Source organism: Etheostoma cragini, chromosome 23 (genome assembly GCF_013103735.1).
Source record: "Etheostoma cragini isolate CJK2018 chromosome 23, CSU_Ecrag_1.0, whole genome shotgun sequence".
Taxonomy (NCBI): Eukaryota; Metazoa; Chordata; class Actinopteri; order Perciformes; family Percidae; genus Etheostoma; species Etheostoma cragini.
Genome location: NC_048429.1, coordinates 17413341 through 17429822, shown reverse-complemented (window position 1 = coordinate 17429822; position 16482 = coordinate 17413341). Strand labels below are relative to the sequence as shown.

The following is a 16482-nucleotide window of genomic DNA, read 5'->3' as shown; positions in this document are numbered from 1 at the left end:
AAACCGTTTAGTGATTTATAAACTAGCAAAAGTACTTTGAAATCAATTCTTTGAGGTACAGGAAGCCAGTGTAAAGACATCAGAACTGGAGTGATGTAATCCAGTCTCTTGGTCTTAGGGAGGACCCGAGCAGCAGCGTTCTGAATCAGCTGTAGCTGTCTGATTGAATTTTTAGGGAGACCTGTAAAGACCCCGTTACAGTAGTCAAGTCTACTGAAGATAAAAGCATGGACAAGTTTTTCCAAATCCTATTTACACATAAGTCATTTAACCCTTGATATATTCTTAAGGTGATAATAGGCTGACTTTGTAATTGTCTTAATGTGGCCGATAAAATGATTACACAATCAAAGTTAATACAGATTATAGACAGCAGTTTAGTGAAGTCATCAATGAAGGTTGCACAATATAAAGGTGGCCTGTAGATATTTAGAAATATTGAAGAGCCACATATTCAAAAGAAGCAAAATTTCCATAACTTATTTGCGTACAGTGGAATGAGTCATTAAACTAAAACGGCGACTCCACCTCCTTTCTTATTCACTCTATTTTCGCTCATAAAACTGAAGTTAGGGGGAGCTGACTCTATAAGAACATCAGCGCTGTTATTATGGTCTAACCAAGTTTCAGTTAAAAATTAATTGGGATTAATTAAAAATCAATGATTAAAAATGATTTTCCTGCCAAAGACCTGACATTTAGTAAAGCTAGTGTTAGTGTGTTTTCATTTTTTGGGACAGGCTGTAGCTGACGAGGAATGGATGCTAAATTTGCTAAGTTTGGAGTTAAGTGCTTATTCCCCTTTCTTTTTCTATTACCTATCACAACATAAATTGAGGAAGAATTGAATACACAGGGCCTGGGCTTGTTTTGGAAAAAGTCATGAGTGTCACTAGGCCTGGAGCCTAGGCCCGGCACATATCAGTAAATGCTTGCTGGATTTTGCACACAACCATACTTTTCAGTCTGGGTGGAAAGAGTTTGCTGACATCCTGGCAGAGGTGCCTGGCGTTTTACTTTTGCCCGGGGTTGAGCGATGGGGGAAGGAAGGGGTGTATATTTGGTTCCAGCATCTACCAGCTGCTTCATGTGGTCAGTGAACTCCAACACGGGGGTAGGGGAAAGAGGGGAAAGGGTGGGTGGAGAAAGCGGCTCCTCAAAGGGTTTGGGGTTGGTAAGGGGGTTAGATGGGTGCTGGACGGGTGAAAAAGGGAGTTGAGGTTTTGTATCTCTGCTCTGTGGTGTCCCAGGGTCAAATCTTTGCTCAGATGGGGGCTGTGGTGGATCACTGCCACACTTTGTTACATCTTCCTCTTGTTTTGTGACCTTGGCAGAGGAAGCAGATGTGTAGCGCAGAAGTGGAGTAGATTGGAGATGAACAGCTTTACTCCTGACTTGTTAAGGAAAAGTCCATCTGCTTTAAAAAGATGTTTGCGCTCCCAGAAAATTTTAAAATTGTCAATGGACTGCAGAGAGTGGACAGTACATTTAGTTGAAAGCCATTTGCTTAGTGCCAACAGTCAGCTGAATCTCTCTGCTCCTCTTCTCACTAGCGGTATAGGACCACTGATAAACACGTCTACATTTAGAGAGCTGACTGTGTTCAGCAGTTCCCTAAAGTCCAGTTTCTGCAATTCAGACTGTTGCTTTACAACATCTTGTGAACCTATATGCAGAATAATGTTCTTCACAGTTGTTGTCACGGGTGTTCTGCCATGATATCTGGGATTTTTTGGGTCAAGTCAGACACCATGTCTTTGGGAAAACAGAGTATTTTGGTGTTTTTACTGTTTTTTAAATCTTTCACAGCAGAGTCTCACACAATCAGGGTATGAGGCCTAGTTGTTAGCTTTTTACTTTTTGAATTGCACTCAGTCCTTACCCTGCTGTGTGATGATGAGACGCAATCCCGGTCATCAGATGGCTGTTCAGCGTCTTGCAGCAGAGGAGCAAATCTGTTATCCAGTTGCATACCAGGTTGTTGGGGGGGCACTTTGTTGCTTTTTTTTCCTTTTGCAGCTGTCCACGCCTGTTTTCCTACTAGGTACAGGGGTTGAAAAGGCGCTCTGCCCGGATGATAATGCAGGCCAGCCGGTCATATCACAAATCTCAGGGCGCTGTGCCCTGCCCGTAGGCCGTCCTCCCATTTCCCAGAAGAATGATTTAGTCTTAGGTTTTGCATCAGATGAGTTCCAGGGAGGACTACCACTTGTTGATTTATTACCCGTTCCACAGCCCTCCTGTTTCTTTGTAGCTTTGTTGGTGCTAATTAGCTGTGTGTTAGCATGCCTTTGTCCATTGTTCTGGGTCCATTGTAAGGTGGTGTCATTTCCAGAAGATCCGTTCACTTCCATATTCACTTCTAATCGGTGAACCTTGGTTTCCAGAAGTGCAATCTTCTGAAGGAGTTTGTAGTAGTCATCCACGGAGAAAGGAGACATCTTGCTGCCAATTAGCTATAGGTACAGTCACTGTAGGACAGGCTTGAGCTATTGGTAGGCCACACTGGTGCAGAAAAATGTTAAAATATGGCAATAGCCTACTATGTCTACAAAAAATGTATAGTCCAGTGATTTATAAGTATCCAAGAGCCGCTGCTCATAGTTTCTCTCAGAGGAAAAGCAAGATTATCCGCAAAAATATGCAAGCAGAGGCAGGAGCAAGCAACAAAGCGTCTGCACCGTAAGAAGCAGGAAGCATGAGGTCCTACAGTCCTATACTAATCTGTTTGTGTTTTCATGGATAAACCCTTCATGTCCAGTTATATAATAAAGCCAAGTAGGCAAATAATGTATCCTCTGCATTTAACCAATCCTAACTAATTAGGAGCAGTGCAGCCTTATGGCGTTTTTCCACTGCTGGTAACAGCTCAACTTGACTCGCCTTGACTAGCTTCTACTCAACTCGATGCATTCCGCAGACCGTCTGGTGGGTGACGTCCGACCTGTAAGATCTCTGTTTCTGACCTGCTGGGCTTCGTACAATCTTTATGAGAGTCATGGAGAGACTTATGGCAACGACTGGGATGCATCTGGGCCAGCAGAGCCGGGAAGGACACTGTCACAGGGTGTAGAGGAAGACGACCGCGTTGTCCGGGAGGGTTTAATGCGCTACTTGAAAAGCTAAATAAAAACTTTTCTTTGATAACTTGTCTTGTTTTTTAAAGTAACAGTGTGCAATATTGGAAACAACATAAAGCCCCTAACAGCCCTTAATATTGAACAGTTGAAAAGTGAGAATAGTGCAGAGAGTAGATAATCTGTCGGTGTCGGGCTAGATTTGTTTTTTAAATGTCCCGTTTGTTCTGGACACACACTCCGCACTCTTGTTTGCTAACAACGCAGTGATCCAACCAACCAGCAGTCTGCAGGTTTCCACGTCACCTTTTGGGATTGCCTCAGCTTGCTTGGAACCTCGACTGAGGTAGTACTAAAAAAAGTACCTGGTAGCAGGTCCCAGGGACTTTTTTTTATAATGGAAAACCCAAAAAGGCGAGTAGAGTCGAGGCGAGTTGAGTAGATACCACGCAGTGGTAAACTGCCATTAGTCTGGTGCCCAGGGACCGACTCCCAGTACTTAGCAGTACCTACTTGCCGTGAAGAAGCATTGCTAACCATCCCTGCATTATGCAGGTAGTTCTGCTGGCAAACTGTCCCAGAGGAATGCACTGGGACTTAGATAATGGGCAGAACATGGGTTGGGGTTAGGGTTAGGGTTAGGGTACAAATGTCTTCTTGGTTAAATTAGTGAATTTGGATCAAATAACTGATGTAAATGTATGCAGGTGGATGCATATGTTTGTGTGTGTGCTGATATCGTAACCAATTGTGCTACCAAGATGAGAAAGCAGAGAGCTAATCTCAAAGGCAGAATCTGTCTCCACGACAATCCAGCCAGCCAATCAGTCAACCCCCCCCATCTCATCTTCACCCTCTTAATGACACACTATCTCTGTCAGGGCCATTAGAGAGAGGGAGGATGAGGACGGAAAGGAAGGGTAGAGTGGCTTGAATGAGCAGGGAGGTGACGGAGACGCAGAAACAGAGATAAAGAAAGTGAGAATTTGAGAGAGCCGGTCGCACGAATCACAGCTATTATTCTCTATGTGTCACCTTTGGTACATGATTCTACGTCCAACCAATTTAATTGGCCTGCCAACTTGGCCTGAAAAACTGAACCAGCTCAAAGTTTTTGTCCTCTAGTCGAGTAGAAGGACAAAAGCTAATTGAACACGCTGACAGCCCTATCTCGGCTCCAGAGGTTACCAAAATAAAGCAAAGCATGTCGATGCGAGTCATTGTCCACATTGGTACTATTATGGAGGGTTTTTGTTACTTCTGCTCAAAATGTATCGGGTTTGTAAGAGTGAGGGCCAAAGATAATGCAAAGCAGTCTCAGGACTGGTGATCTGGTCTTCATAGTGCACAGGTATAACTATCCCTCAGCTTAGTTTTGGCTACAGAACAACCTGTTGGAAAGATGCCTTGTGTGGGTCGGGGGCCTTAAACTATCAACCTGAACCCATTTGAATCTGGCCAGACAAGTTTCTATTTCTGTTTTCTTTGTAAATTCTAGCAGCTTTAAATGGTGTACTGCTATGTTTTGCTAATTTTACTGTAATGTCAAAGGGGCTGCCGTGACAATGTAAATAATGTACTGATTTTAATGGAGTGGTCAAAAACTCCCAATGAATGCTAAAGTAGTTCTGTGACCACTGGATGTGTAAATAAGAAAATGTTTGCACACATGTTAGCTGTAGACACTTAGAGAGGTTTTAATGTGGCTTGTTTGCTCAATTTTTCCTTAATTTTTGACCTGCTGAATGTGATCATATTGTTGATCCTTTTGCTCCAGATATCTCAATCTTGTCCAGACTTTGTCATGGATATCCACAGTAAGCCCAAGATGATTCCGTAGATTCTTTGATAACCCCTTAACTTTTTGTGAGGGGAGTGCAACCATCAGCCCAAATGTCCACTTGACCAAACCTTTGGTCCATGACAAGGTATGTCGAAGACTAATGATCCCTGACTATAGCTTTATTTATTCATGGTCCCTTAATGATGAACCCCAATGGATTCGATTGATGGCTGTCTTCTCCTACGGTGCAAAGATCAGAGCAAGATGTCCACTCATACAGTACACAACAATAATAAAACCATGGGGGTAGAATGCTGTAAAAAAGACTCCACATAATCATACTCCCCAGATGGTAAACCCTATGGCCTTTTTTAGGGTAAACTTCAATAAAAAATGTACATTCAATCTACAAAAGTATTGAATTCTATGTTGCTCATCACAAGTGTTGCTTGTCTGAATTATTGCCTCTGCTGAATTACTTTATATTATATTTTGTTTTTGCGAACTTTGCTTTCGGGCTTGAAAGCTATGTCATGTTGACACCATACGTGCTATTTCACTTTGAGATCATTTCCATTGAATATTAACGTTCACAAATAAGTGTTTTGGCATGGCTGGTGGAGTGGCAGTATACCCACGGTATTAGAAGGGGCATTTAATTCTTGTATGTTTTGTTATGTTGTGCATGATCATTAACCCTTTTTTTCACAAATTGCACCACGAATATAAATATAGTTTTATATATAGCTCCACTATCTAGTTTGGGGGGAGTTTTCTGCCCTGACTGTCTGTGACACCTATCCATACACCTGTACCTCAAAAAGTGGCCCCTGCTTTTAGATACACGCAGTCTGATGGTTTGTCAACCAGGTGTGTCGCATCACCCCCATCCTTTACCAAACTGTACTTTGATTAAAACCGCCGTGCCTGAAGAAGCATCATTGGCATGACACCAATTGAAATGCCTTGAAATGCATTAGCAGATCTTTAATATTCCATACTGACAGCTCTGGTAATCCCCTATACTTCAGCCCACTCAGCAACATTAAGTCCCCTGAAGCCAAATTGAAAACCCCAACTCTGCTAATTAAAGGTTCTCTGAACTCACTTTTCAAATAGAAACATCCATTTCTTGCCATGCTGACAGACAAAATATATTTGAGGCAAGGTTTCAGTGCCATGCATTTTAAAAAGGAGTCTGTGGAGCACTGGATACTAACAGCAGTTATCCATCCTTAGGTACAGCAAATGCACTTAAAGCAAGTTAACTAGTCACATTCAATACTCAGCTCTTAATAGTGTGTAATTTGCTCATATTAGTTAATGGAGCTGAAGCCTATTGGAGTTGAAGTTAATTAAGCCTTTTAGAGCAGGTTACAGACATGTGGCACGATTCGAAAGCTGACAAATGGCTACCCAGAAACTACAGCAGGTCTATTGATCTAATGTGTCACGCACACAGAAGGATGGACCCACAGATACAAGACTCAGGTACGTAAAATGCAATGGTTTAAAACAGGCAATAGACAATATCCAGAGAAAACAACAAGAACTCAGGAATACAGGAAACCAGGGACAAACGCTTGAAGGCTGAACACAGGGAAGCAAACAATCTCGCACTAGGGTAAGGGGAAGACTGACCTTAAATAAACAAGACAGGGGGACAATGAGACAAGGTTGCAACACATTAAGGTGGGGACAGGTAATCACATAGGCGGGAGTATATACAACAGAAAGTTAAACAAGACAACACACGGGAGAACAGAGCACATCCAAAATAAAACAGGAAAAGAAAACATGACACGTGACATAATGAGAACACCCTTCTTTCTTGAAACTATCTATTATTTATTATATTAATTATATATTCATATATATATATATATATATATATATATATATATATATATATATATATATATATATATTCATTAACCATGCATAAATTTAGCTGAGCACTGAGCATTCTCATTTGTTGTTGCTGCATGCACAACACAATGAGTGCTGCTGTATGAAAACTGTGGAACGCAGAGAAGGTCGGGATGGATGGGGGGGGGGGTATTAAAACACAGCACGTTCCAAGCTGGGGAGCGGAGATTGCTTCCTGGGGAAAAAACTGACTCTTACCCAGGAAACGCAAGTTCCTCATGAGTGTTTTAACCCAAACCTCAACCTTTTTCCTAAACTTAACTATTATTTTTGGTGCCTAAACTTATCTTTTCATCTTTTATTTATAAGGCAGTATTAGGTATCTTCCTCATCGGAACACTTCCATCCCCCCAAGGTCTGCGAGAACATATCACCTGCGCTCACAGGATCTGCTTTTACTGACAGTCCCTAAAGCCTGCACTGACTTTGGCAAAAGGCTTTTAATTTTGCAGCACCATCTGCATGGAGTCAGCTTCAGAATGAAGTACAGTGGAAGGAGTTGGTCTCACCTTTTGAATATGAGTGAAAGTGTGTTAATGTATTTACCTGTAAGTGTCTCTGTGTCTATTTGAAACCGTGCTGCTGCCACTTGCCAGGACACTCTTGTTAAAGAGATTTTTAATCTCAAGGAGTTTTTTTAATCCTGGTTAAATGAAAGGTTTGAATGAATGAATGAATAACTGTAATGTCCGGCGAAATGACTGTTTGCGGTGCTCTGTACTGGGCTCAAAGCCACCTATTCTTGGGTAACTAAATCACCAACTGCTGCTGATGCGACAAAGCTCTGTAGCCGGCATTACGCGCTCATCGTCTGAGAAGGACAGCTAGCAACAGCCGCTCGGCTAGCAACTGACACTTAGCATCCCAGAGACTCGTAACCGGCCACAAACATCTACATGAAATTAAAAAGAAAGATGTGTGGTTCTGTTCGGCTCTGTGACAAAAATGTTGCTGTAGCCGGTGTCACGTAACCAGTTGGCGGCCGTCTAGTTTTGTAGGACATCATATATTTTGCTGAGGGTGTGATTAAAGGTGGAAATGCCAACAAAAATCTTGAAAAACCCACATTGAAAATGTTGTGAAATTGGCCCTATCATAGGATATCCTACATTTTGGTGAGAATTTCTTCTTGTATTATATCACACGAACTTGTTAATGAGAACACGTTCACAGACAAAGTACTTCCTACAGTGACACAAGAGTAGATTAATCATCCATGAAGAGGGCCTTGAAGAGCTAACAAGAAACGTGCAAGATGTAGCAAAGAGGAAGAGCCTTAAAGCAACACTAGAGAACTTTTCCCGCTTCAGTCCCCCTACAGGTTGGACGCAAAATTGTCCCTTTATGTCTCATTGGAACTACAGTTACATTACATGATCTGGTAGTTCCAAAATGGCAAGTTTGCCATTTTGCACTATGGCAAACTTGCATAGTGCTGTCACAGTCAATAGAGAGCCGCCAAGCAAATGTAGAAGTGACGTTCACCCCTGTTACGAGTTGATGAACCACTGAAATCATTTTGGAAACATTATTTTAAGGTACAAAACGTTCTCTAGTGTTGCTTTAAAACTGTCTAGAAGTCTCAGCAAAATCCAACTATGATGTGCTCCACCCAGCTGTTAGCTACTGCAGGGTATTCAGGACTATTGTAAGGTGTGTGAGGTATCTGTCTCTATGCTGCTTTGTGTGGGAGCAAAATGATGATCTTCTGTGTTTACTTTTACCCCATGCTGGCAGTGCATTTCAGCTATTTTATTTTATTTTATTGCTTTTTCCTTTATATTTGGTACCTCCTGTTTTTATTGTGCTTTTATTGTGTCATCTATTTATTCTGTATTATCTTTTTGTGCAGCACTTTGGAAACCTTGTGTTTATTAAAATGTGCTACTGTATATGAATAAAGTGGATTGGATTGAACCTTACTGACTTAACCAGAGGACTTAGAACATTTTCCTTATGAAACATTATTCAGCTTGGCTGGCAACATTTACATATACCAGTCTCAATTGTGTGTAGTAGTGTCTGTAAGCCTTTAGACAACAGAGGGCCATTGTTGCCATAGCCAGATGTTTGAAAATTTCTCCCATTTTGGGGCTCTGCCAGTGACACTGAATTGCCGGCCAATTGACTGTGCGTGAAAGTCACTCGTCACACACACACACACACACACACACACACACACACACACACACACACACACACACACAGTTGCCCACTGATCACAAAGCCAATCTGTTTTTCTCTCTTTCGGTCTTCCCAATCCTTCCCACTGTCTCATCTCGTCTGCCTTTTCATCTTTCAGTTGCGCGGTTTTCTTATTAACATTTCCTCCATGAACCCTTTCCCGCGGCTGTTTACTTTAGTGTTTGCTGATGAAACCGGTTAGTGTGAGCGCTGGCCGTACAGGCTGTTCTTCATCTGAGTGAGTAAAGATGTAATGGTTGACTGCCTGGAACCTTTAGGAAATTATAATAAAAGAACTAAACCCGGGCGCCCGGGTAGATCAGTTGGTAGAGCGCGCGGCCATATGAAGAGGTTTGTTCCTTGACTCAGAGGCCCAGGGTTTGATTAAAGGTGGAAATGCCAACAAAAAGCTAGATAAGATAAAACAAGATACCACAAAAAAAAAGGTTATGAAATTGGCCATATTGCAAGAAAACATCTAAATGAAGAAAAAAAAGAAAGATGTGTGGTCCTGTTTAGCTTTGTGACAAAAATGTGTCAATCACAGTGTGTTTCAGGTTGTAGTTTGCATCAGCAGAAAATCTGCTGAGTGTTTCAGTATTGTGTATGAGAGCGTTTCAGTAGTGTGTATGAGAGCGTTTCAGTAGATTTTCAGTAGTGTATATGAGAGTGTTTCAGTAGAGTATATGAGAGTGTTTCAGTAGTGTATATGAGAATGTTTTAGTAGTGTATCAGTTGTGTATATGAGAGTGTTTCAGTAGTGTATCAGTTGTGTATATGAGAGTGTTTCAGTAGTGTTTCAGTAGTGTATACGAGAGTGTTTCAGTAGGTGATCAGTTGTGTATATGAGAGTGTGTCAGCAGTGTATCAGTTGTGTATATATCTATATATATATATATATATATATCCATATCCTTTTGGCTATAGGAATGACTTTAGGTATTTCTCTCAGTAATGGAATTCTCTTGCTTTTATGTTTCTAGATTGATCAGTGAGTCACAGTTAACAATGAGACATTTCAAAGCCTTAACTTGGAGAAAATACTAGGCCTCGACTTTAATACCCTGTCATTCAGCAGTGTGTAGTCACAGTGTCAGACTGACACAGGGTATTCATCATTTCAGAGTAGTACAAGCCATTGCAGAAGAAAAAAAAGGAATTCACTTAATTTGGATGGCAGTATAAATATATGAGTTCCTACTACATTTACACACAGGGTGATTATTCAGAAAGAAAACTTTATAACTTTCCACGCTGTATGCTGGAGAGACAAGCCATGGCACACACATTAATCACGCAGAATATCATTTGTGCAATAGTGTTGCATAGTGGCTCATCAAGCAATTCACACAGAGTCTGAAATAAAGTTAGTTAGTAACAGCAAGAGGCAGGAACAGGGAGAAGGAAATTATTCTCAAGCCTTGGATTGGAGAGGAATGGAGGTGAAGACAAAACTGGAAGACGGGTGTTATTCTTTGCTTTCATTGGCATCCCAGTGAGAATTCACCAGTTTAATATAACTAACTTTACAAATGGCTTGATTGTTTGAAAAGATTAATAGTGTCTCTGTGTTTCCAGTACAGAGATGGACATTCAGCTTTCAGTTTACCACAAAAAAACTGGAAGCAAACTCTTTCACCTGGTATTTTTGATCTAAGTCAAATCCACTAGGGAAAAAGCACACTGAAATAACATTCTGGAGCCACTGAGTGGGTTCTGGGTCCCATCATTATATACATCAGCTGCTGTGGAGTCTCAATAATATCATACCGTATACCATGAAAACAACGGGCATCATGCAGCAACAGTTTCTTAAATGTCTCTTATATTTTCTTGTAATTGTCTCTTAAGAGAACAAACAATAGAAGTCAACTCTAGATACAGCAAATGTTCTGAGGTCATAAGGGGCAAGGTAACCTCCACTTTCTCTGCTTTGCCCGCCCAGAGAATTTGGCCCACCCATGAGGAAGAGAGAGACATCATGGCTTTCAAACGGGCAAAGTGGAAGTTGGTCAAGGCCACACCCCCAGCCTCCATCTTGGTAACTGAGTAAAAGTTTAACTGTCGTAAAACTGGCCTTCTTGCACTGGGAGCTGCAAAAGCGCATTTTGTACATACTTGGACAAGCCACATAGAGATGAAACTTATTAGCTATAGCAAAGCAAAGCATTAAATAATAATAAAATAATAATATTAACAAGTTTCTCTCACAAGGACTTTTCCGTGAGAAACCACCAGCATCCCTATGCAGTCACTTCATAACCTTATGAGGTTTACGTACACGGAGTACATGGACTCCAATGCGTTAGATTGTTCTTATTGTGGTTTTATGAGTCAACAAGACCACTCCAACTATCCGATTCTTTCTACAATGTGTTGTTTTTACTGTTATTTCTTTTTTTTTCACGGTTTTTTAGCTTTATTAGAAAGACAGACGAAGATGAGTGAAAGGGGGAGAGAGAGGGGGGGAGGACAGGGGGGACATGCAGCAAAGGGGCCGCAGGCTGAATTCGAACCCGGGCCCGCTGCGTCAAGGAGCAAGCCTCTGTATATGGGCACCCGCTCTAACCACTGATTTATCTGGGTGCCCTACTGTGTTGTTTCTACACATGTTGATACCGATCCCCTAACCTGACTGCTCACGACCACATGTGGAACTGTTCTACAAAAGTACCCACTGCTAACATTCTGCATGCCACAACTTTTAGCAGACCAGTGTTGAAAGGATTTAGGCGGATAGGGAAGCTGAAGCCAAAGCAGCTCTTCCAGTGATGCGAGGGATCATTACCTGCATAGAGGCTCTACTGGCTTGTCAGGGTGGACAAGCATTCCACAACTCTTGCTAGAAACAGAACAAGGGAGGGAGAGAGAATGACAAAATACAAATGTGACTTTGAAGTTTGAATTACATTCAGTCATGCTACATGAAAAAAATAATGGCAGAAATCATAACACGGAGAAAAGACAAGGGAAAACAAAACAATACGTAAATGTTTACAATATGTGAAACAATATACAAAAGTATGTGAAATAGTTGTTATTGAAACAAAAAAAGGTCTACTTTAACGTCATATTGAGATACGATTGGTCGGCACCATTTTTTTTTAAAGATTATTTTTGTTGGCATTTTCACCTTTTATCAGAAGGACAGCATAAAAGAGGAGAGAGAGTGGGAAGACATGCCTTTGAACGACTCTCTACTGTTGTCTCTCTAAATACTACTCTCTACCGTTCTCTCTACATACTACTCTCTTCTGTTGTCTTTCTACATACTACTCTCTACCGTTCTCTCTACATACTACTCTCTACCGTTCTCTCTACTTAATACTCTCTTCTGTTGTCTCTATATATACTACTCTCTACCGTTCTCTCTACATGCTACTCTCTACTGTTGTCTCTCTACATACTACTCTCTACAGTTGTCTCTCTACATACTCGTCTCTACTGTTGTCTCTACACACTACTCTCTACTTATGTCTTTCTACATACTACTCTTTACCGTGTGACGGTTCCCTGCATGTCTTCTCCCTCTTTCTCACCTAACTGTCCTATCAAATAAAGGCGGAAGAGCCCAAAAAATAATCTTTAAAAAAAGACGCCGCTTTGATCGTTCAGAGCGTCCCATTAGCTCAATTTCACTTCTCTTTTCATCTTGGTCTCTCTTTCTTTCAGATTTTCAGTTGTTATTATCCCAATTTTTATATCTTTCTGTTTGCTGTTTGACACTGAAGATGTCTGAGCAGAATCTGTTAAAATGAAGTGAGGAAACAGATTGAGGCATCTGGTGTGGGGCGCCAGAAAGGTCAGAGATGAACCTTGACGTTTGTATTGAAAACTCCTTCTTCTAAATTTGTTAGGATTGGAAGAGCAGTAGGCTATTAAGAAAACATCAGGGAGATGAACAGAACAAGATATTAGTGAATTGAATATATCACATAACATGAAACCAAAGAGTCATTAATAAAAACTGCAGAGGCATACCATACATTCTAATGAGATGAGGAGTAAAACTTCTCCTGGGGGACAAAAAGCAAACTTTCTGGATGTGTGTATGAGGAATCTCTTAATTTAAACTTCTCTGTAGTAAGTCACATTTTAATAGCTCAAGAGCTATGGATCTCTGACTCCCATTAATAGCCTCAGGCAGTGCGGAAGAAGTCAAATGTGTGATATAAGAAGTGAAGACAAGAGATTATTACGATAGGAAAGAAGGAAAATGTAATGCATTTACAGGCCCTAGCATATATTTGATGTCCTGAGAGCATCTAAAACCCCCTCATCACTTTTCTGATGATCGACAACCGACATTTCACCATGAGAAAGTAACCAGGGTTAAAAATGTCTCATCTCTTTTGTCATTCTTCACACCATTTTATATGTACAAATGCCTCTGAGGACAAACTGTGGGGGGCAGTCTTTCCTTTTCACCTTTCCGTGTGCCCGTTTGGAATTTCTCTTTTGCCTTTGGGTGTGGTTGGACAACATGTTGTATAAATAAGTCCTCTTCGTGCTTATACCTGCCTGAAGTGTAGATTACGAGCAAAGGACAAGTAATGTTTTGTATGTAGAGTTGGTGAAGACTGAGAACCACACCATTTACCATCTGTTTAAAGACCTGTCATACATATTTTCTATCATTTCTATTATGTTACAATGTAGGATATTCATTTTTAAAGTGGCCACAGCTTCAAATAATGAAGTACATGTCTTTAAAAAAATCCCTGTGAGCCCAAACCTAAGATTTCCCACCGTCCTAAACGCTAAAAAGTTTTTTTTTTACACTCTGCTCCGTATGATGTCATACGGAGCCAAGTTTTTCACGTCATCTCCAAACAGGCACGCTACTGCTGTATCTATTGGGATACAAGCTGTAATCTTGGAAATTAATGGTGCTGTCAGTTTGAGGAGCATGGAAGTGGTTTTGGAACATGTAAACGTGTTCTGGAAGAGAAACAAAATACAACCTGAAAACGGTATATTATAGGTCTCCTTTAATGTGATATACCTGACTGGCTAATTTAGTATCATTAACCTAATCTTTAATGAAGTCGGCAGACCCACAAGCACACTGATGCTTGATGCTAATGTCAGCAATTAATATGCTCACAATGACAATGCTAATATGCTTAGGTTAAGAGGGTGTTTGTTTTACCATGTTCACAATCTCAGTTCAGCATGTTAGCATGCTAACATTTAGCTAATTAGGGCTAAAAACAAAGTGCACCTGAGGCTGCTAGACACCAAAGTGTTGAACTAATGAAAAGTTTGGGTGGATGATGGCGCTAAATAAAAAACGAATCATCATGAGGGAGACATGAATGCCTGACCTAATTGTAATGGTAGTCAATCCAATAGCTGTTAGCACGAGTCACTCAAACTGTCAACCTCAGAGTGGTGCTAGATACACAATCAGGCAAATGCCAGAGTCAGTAGAATTCTTCCTCTGTGCACCATGGATGCCTGTAGCCAATGTGATGGTAATCCTCACAATAGCAACTGAGAAATTTAGGTTGTGGATTAAAGTGGTGGACCAGCTGACCAACAGCCTGACATTTCTATTCTATGAGCCACAAGGCTTACATGGATTTGTAAAAAAATAAATCAATGCAGCAGAGGGGAAGAAGCCCAGAGTTTTAGCCTTTAGTACCTGGTAAACATTCAGATTGTAACTAGGCTTTCTGGAATGAATTAGTCTATGTGCCTAATGTTGCAAAGGCAACCAAATATACCAAAAAAAAAAACCACCTTTCTGACAGTAGTGCTGGAGGACAGGGCGATACCATCCAGACTAACTATATCTTTGGATAATGAGGTTTGGAGGTCTTTAGGGCCCAGCACAATAACTTCACTTTTGTTTGAGTTTAACATTGGAAAATTGTAGGTCATCCATTATTTTATATCATTTATGCATGTTTAAATTTAGCTAACTGACTGTTTTTTTCTACTTGATTGACAAGTATAATCATCCGCATAACATTGATATATATATATATATATATATATATATATATATATATATATATATATTTATATTAGGGCTGGGCAAGTTAACGCGTTATTATCGCGTTAACTCATTAATTAATTAACGGCAACAATTTTTGTTTTTGCGCGTTAACGCAGTTTTTATTATTTCTTTATTATTGTAAAAGCTTGTTGCTCACTAGCTTTGTAAATACTGCAAAGTTGAAGTTTCCTGTCACCGGAGTACTTCCAGTCTGAAATATCACCTTGCCAGTTGATACCAGCAAATCATTCAACGAAGCACACAGTGGCGCGAGGCTTCAGCAGGCTACGTTAGATGCAGCGTGGGGGGGTAGCGATAAACAAAGGAAAGAGACGCTAACAAATACCATAGCAAGGTGGAGAGCTACAGACTGCAGGCCCAGAAGAGGAAATCGGTCTGAGAATTGCAACAACGACGGCAGGTATGAGATTCCCTCAAGACGCACCATCACAAGAAGAAGACACGAGTTGTATGAATAGGAGAGGACTGCAAAAGCGGCCACGCTACATGTGCGCGCGCGACACTTTATTGAAGTTGCACAGTAGTGGAATGTGTCAAAAAAAGTCACTGCAGTTAGCACAGATAGTACGAATAGATATACGAAATCTGATCGCTGCTGCGAGCCTTCTGATCATGCACGGTCTCCAGCGTTCTGTCACAGTGTGTCTGCTTTACAGCGCGTTGGACAGTGTCCCTCAGTGTCTCTGCTTTATAGCGCGTTGGACAGTGTCCTTGCGAAGTGCAGAAAAGTTGTGGGGCTCTAAACCCAGTCCAGCATTGGCTGCAGAGTTAGAGCAACAACAGAACAACGTGGACATAAGAAGGAGTCGCTTATTAACACGTTCTAACCAGGTGGAATTCATCTCTGGGCATGATGAATACATTATGTTTAAATTGAGGTGTACACTAAATATTTTATTTAATTGCTACTTTATAAACAAAATGCTGGTAAGTTTTTGCAGAACAAATGTTACGGCACTTTCGTTCATATGGCAGAACATAAAAAAAAAATATATATATATATATATATACACACATGTATATATACATGTATATATATACTGTACATATACACACATATTTATATATACACATATTGTATATATATACAAATATTTATATACTGTACATATACACATATATATTTATATATACACATATTGTATATATACAAATATTATATACAGTATATATACAGTATATAACATTGTTTAGTGTGTTGTAGGCTAAGGTGCCACTGAAAATTCTGCCAGATGTCCCGCATTTGGACAGAATTTTAAGTAAAACTGGACGTGTCAATGTAAACGCTTTTGACTGAAAAAAGAGAGAAGATCGGGAATTTCAATAAAACCACTTAAGAGAAAAAAATAGTCTCTGTATTTCAAACACATTCATCTTTTGAAGAGCTCAGAGATAGGGGAAGACATACACTCACCGGCCACTTTATTAGGTACACCGGTCCAACTGCTCGTTAACACTTAATTTCTAAGCAGCCAATCACATGG

The 16482-nt window shown here is 40.6% G+C and overlaps 1 protein-coding gene across 1 annotated transcript in view; it reads right to left on the bottom strand.

The window, feature by feature from the left end:
- Positions 1-16482, bottom strand: part of LOC117939089 (pleckstrin homology domain-containing family A member 5-like) — a 236663-nt gene that overhangs the window by 75754 nt on the left and 144427 nt on the right. The window contains exon 6 of the mRNA XM_034864135.1: positions 11762-11815. Within this exon, the coding sequence (XP_034720026.1) occupies positions 11762-11815 (54 nt within the window). The remainder of the gene's footprint in view (positions 1-11761; positions 11816-16482) is intronic.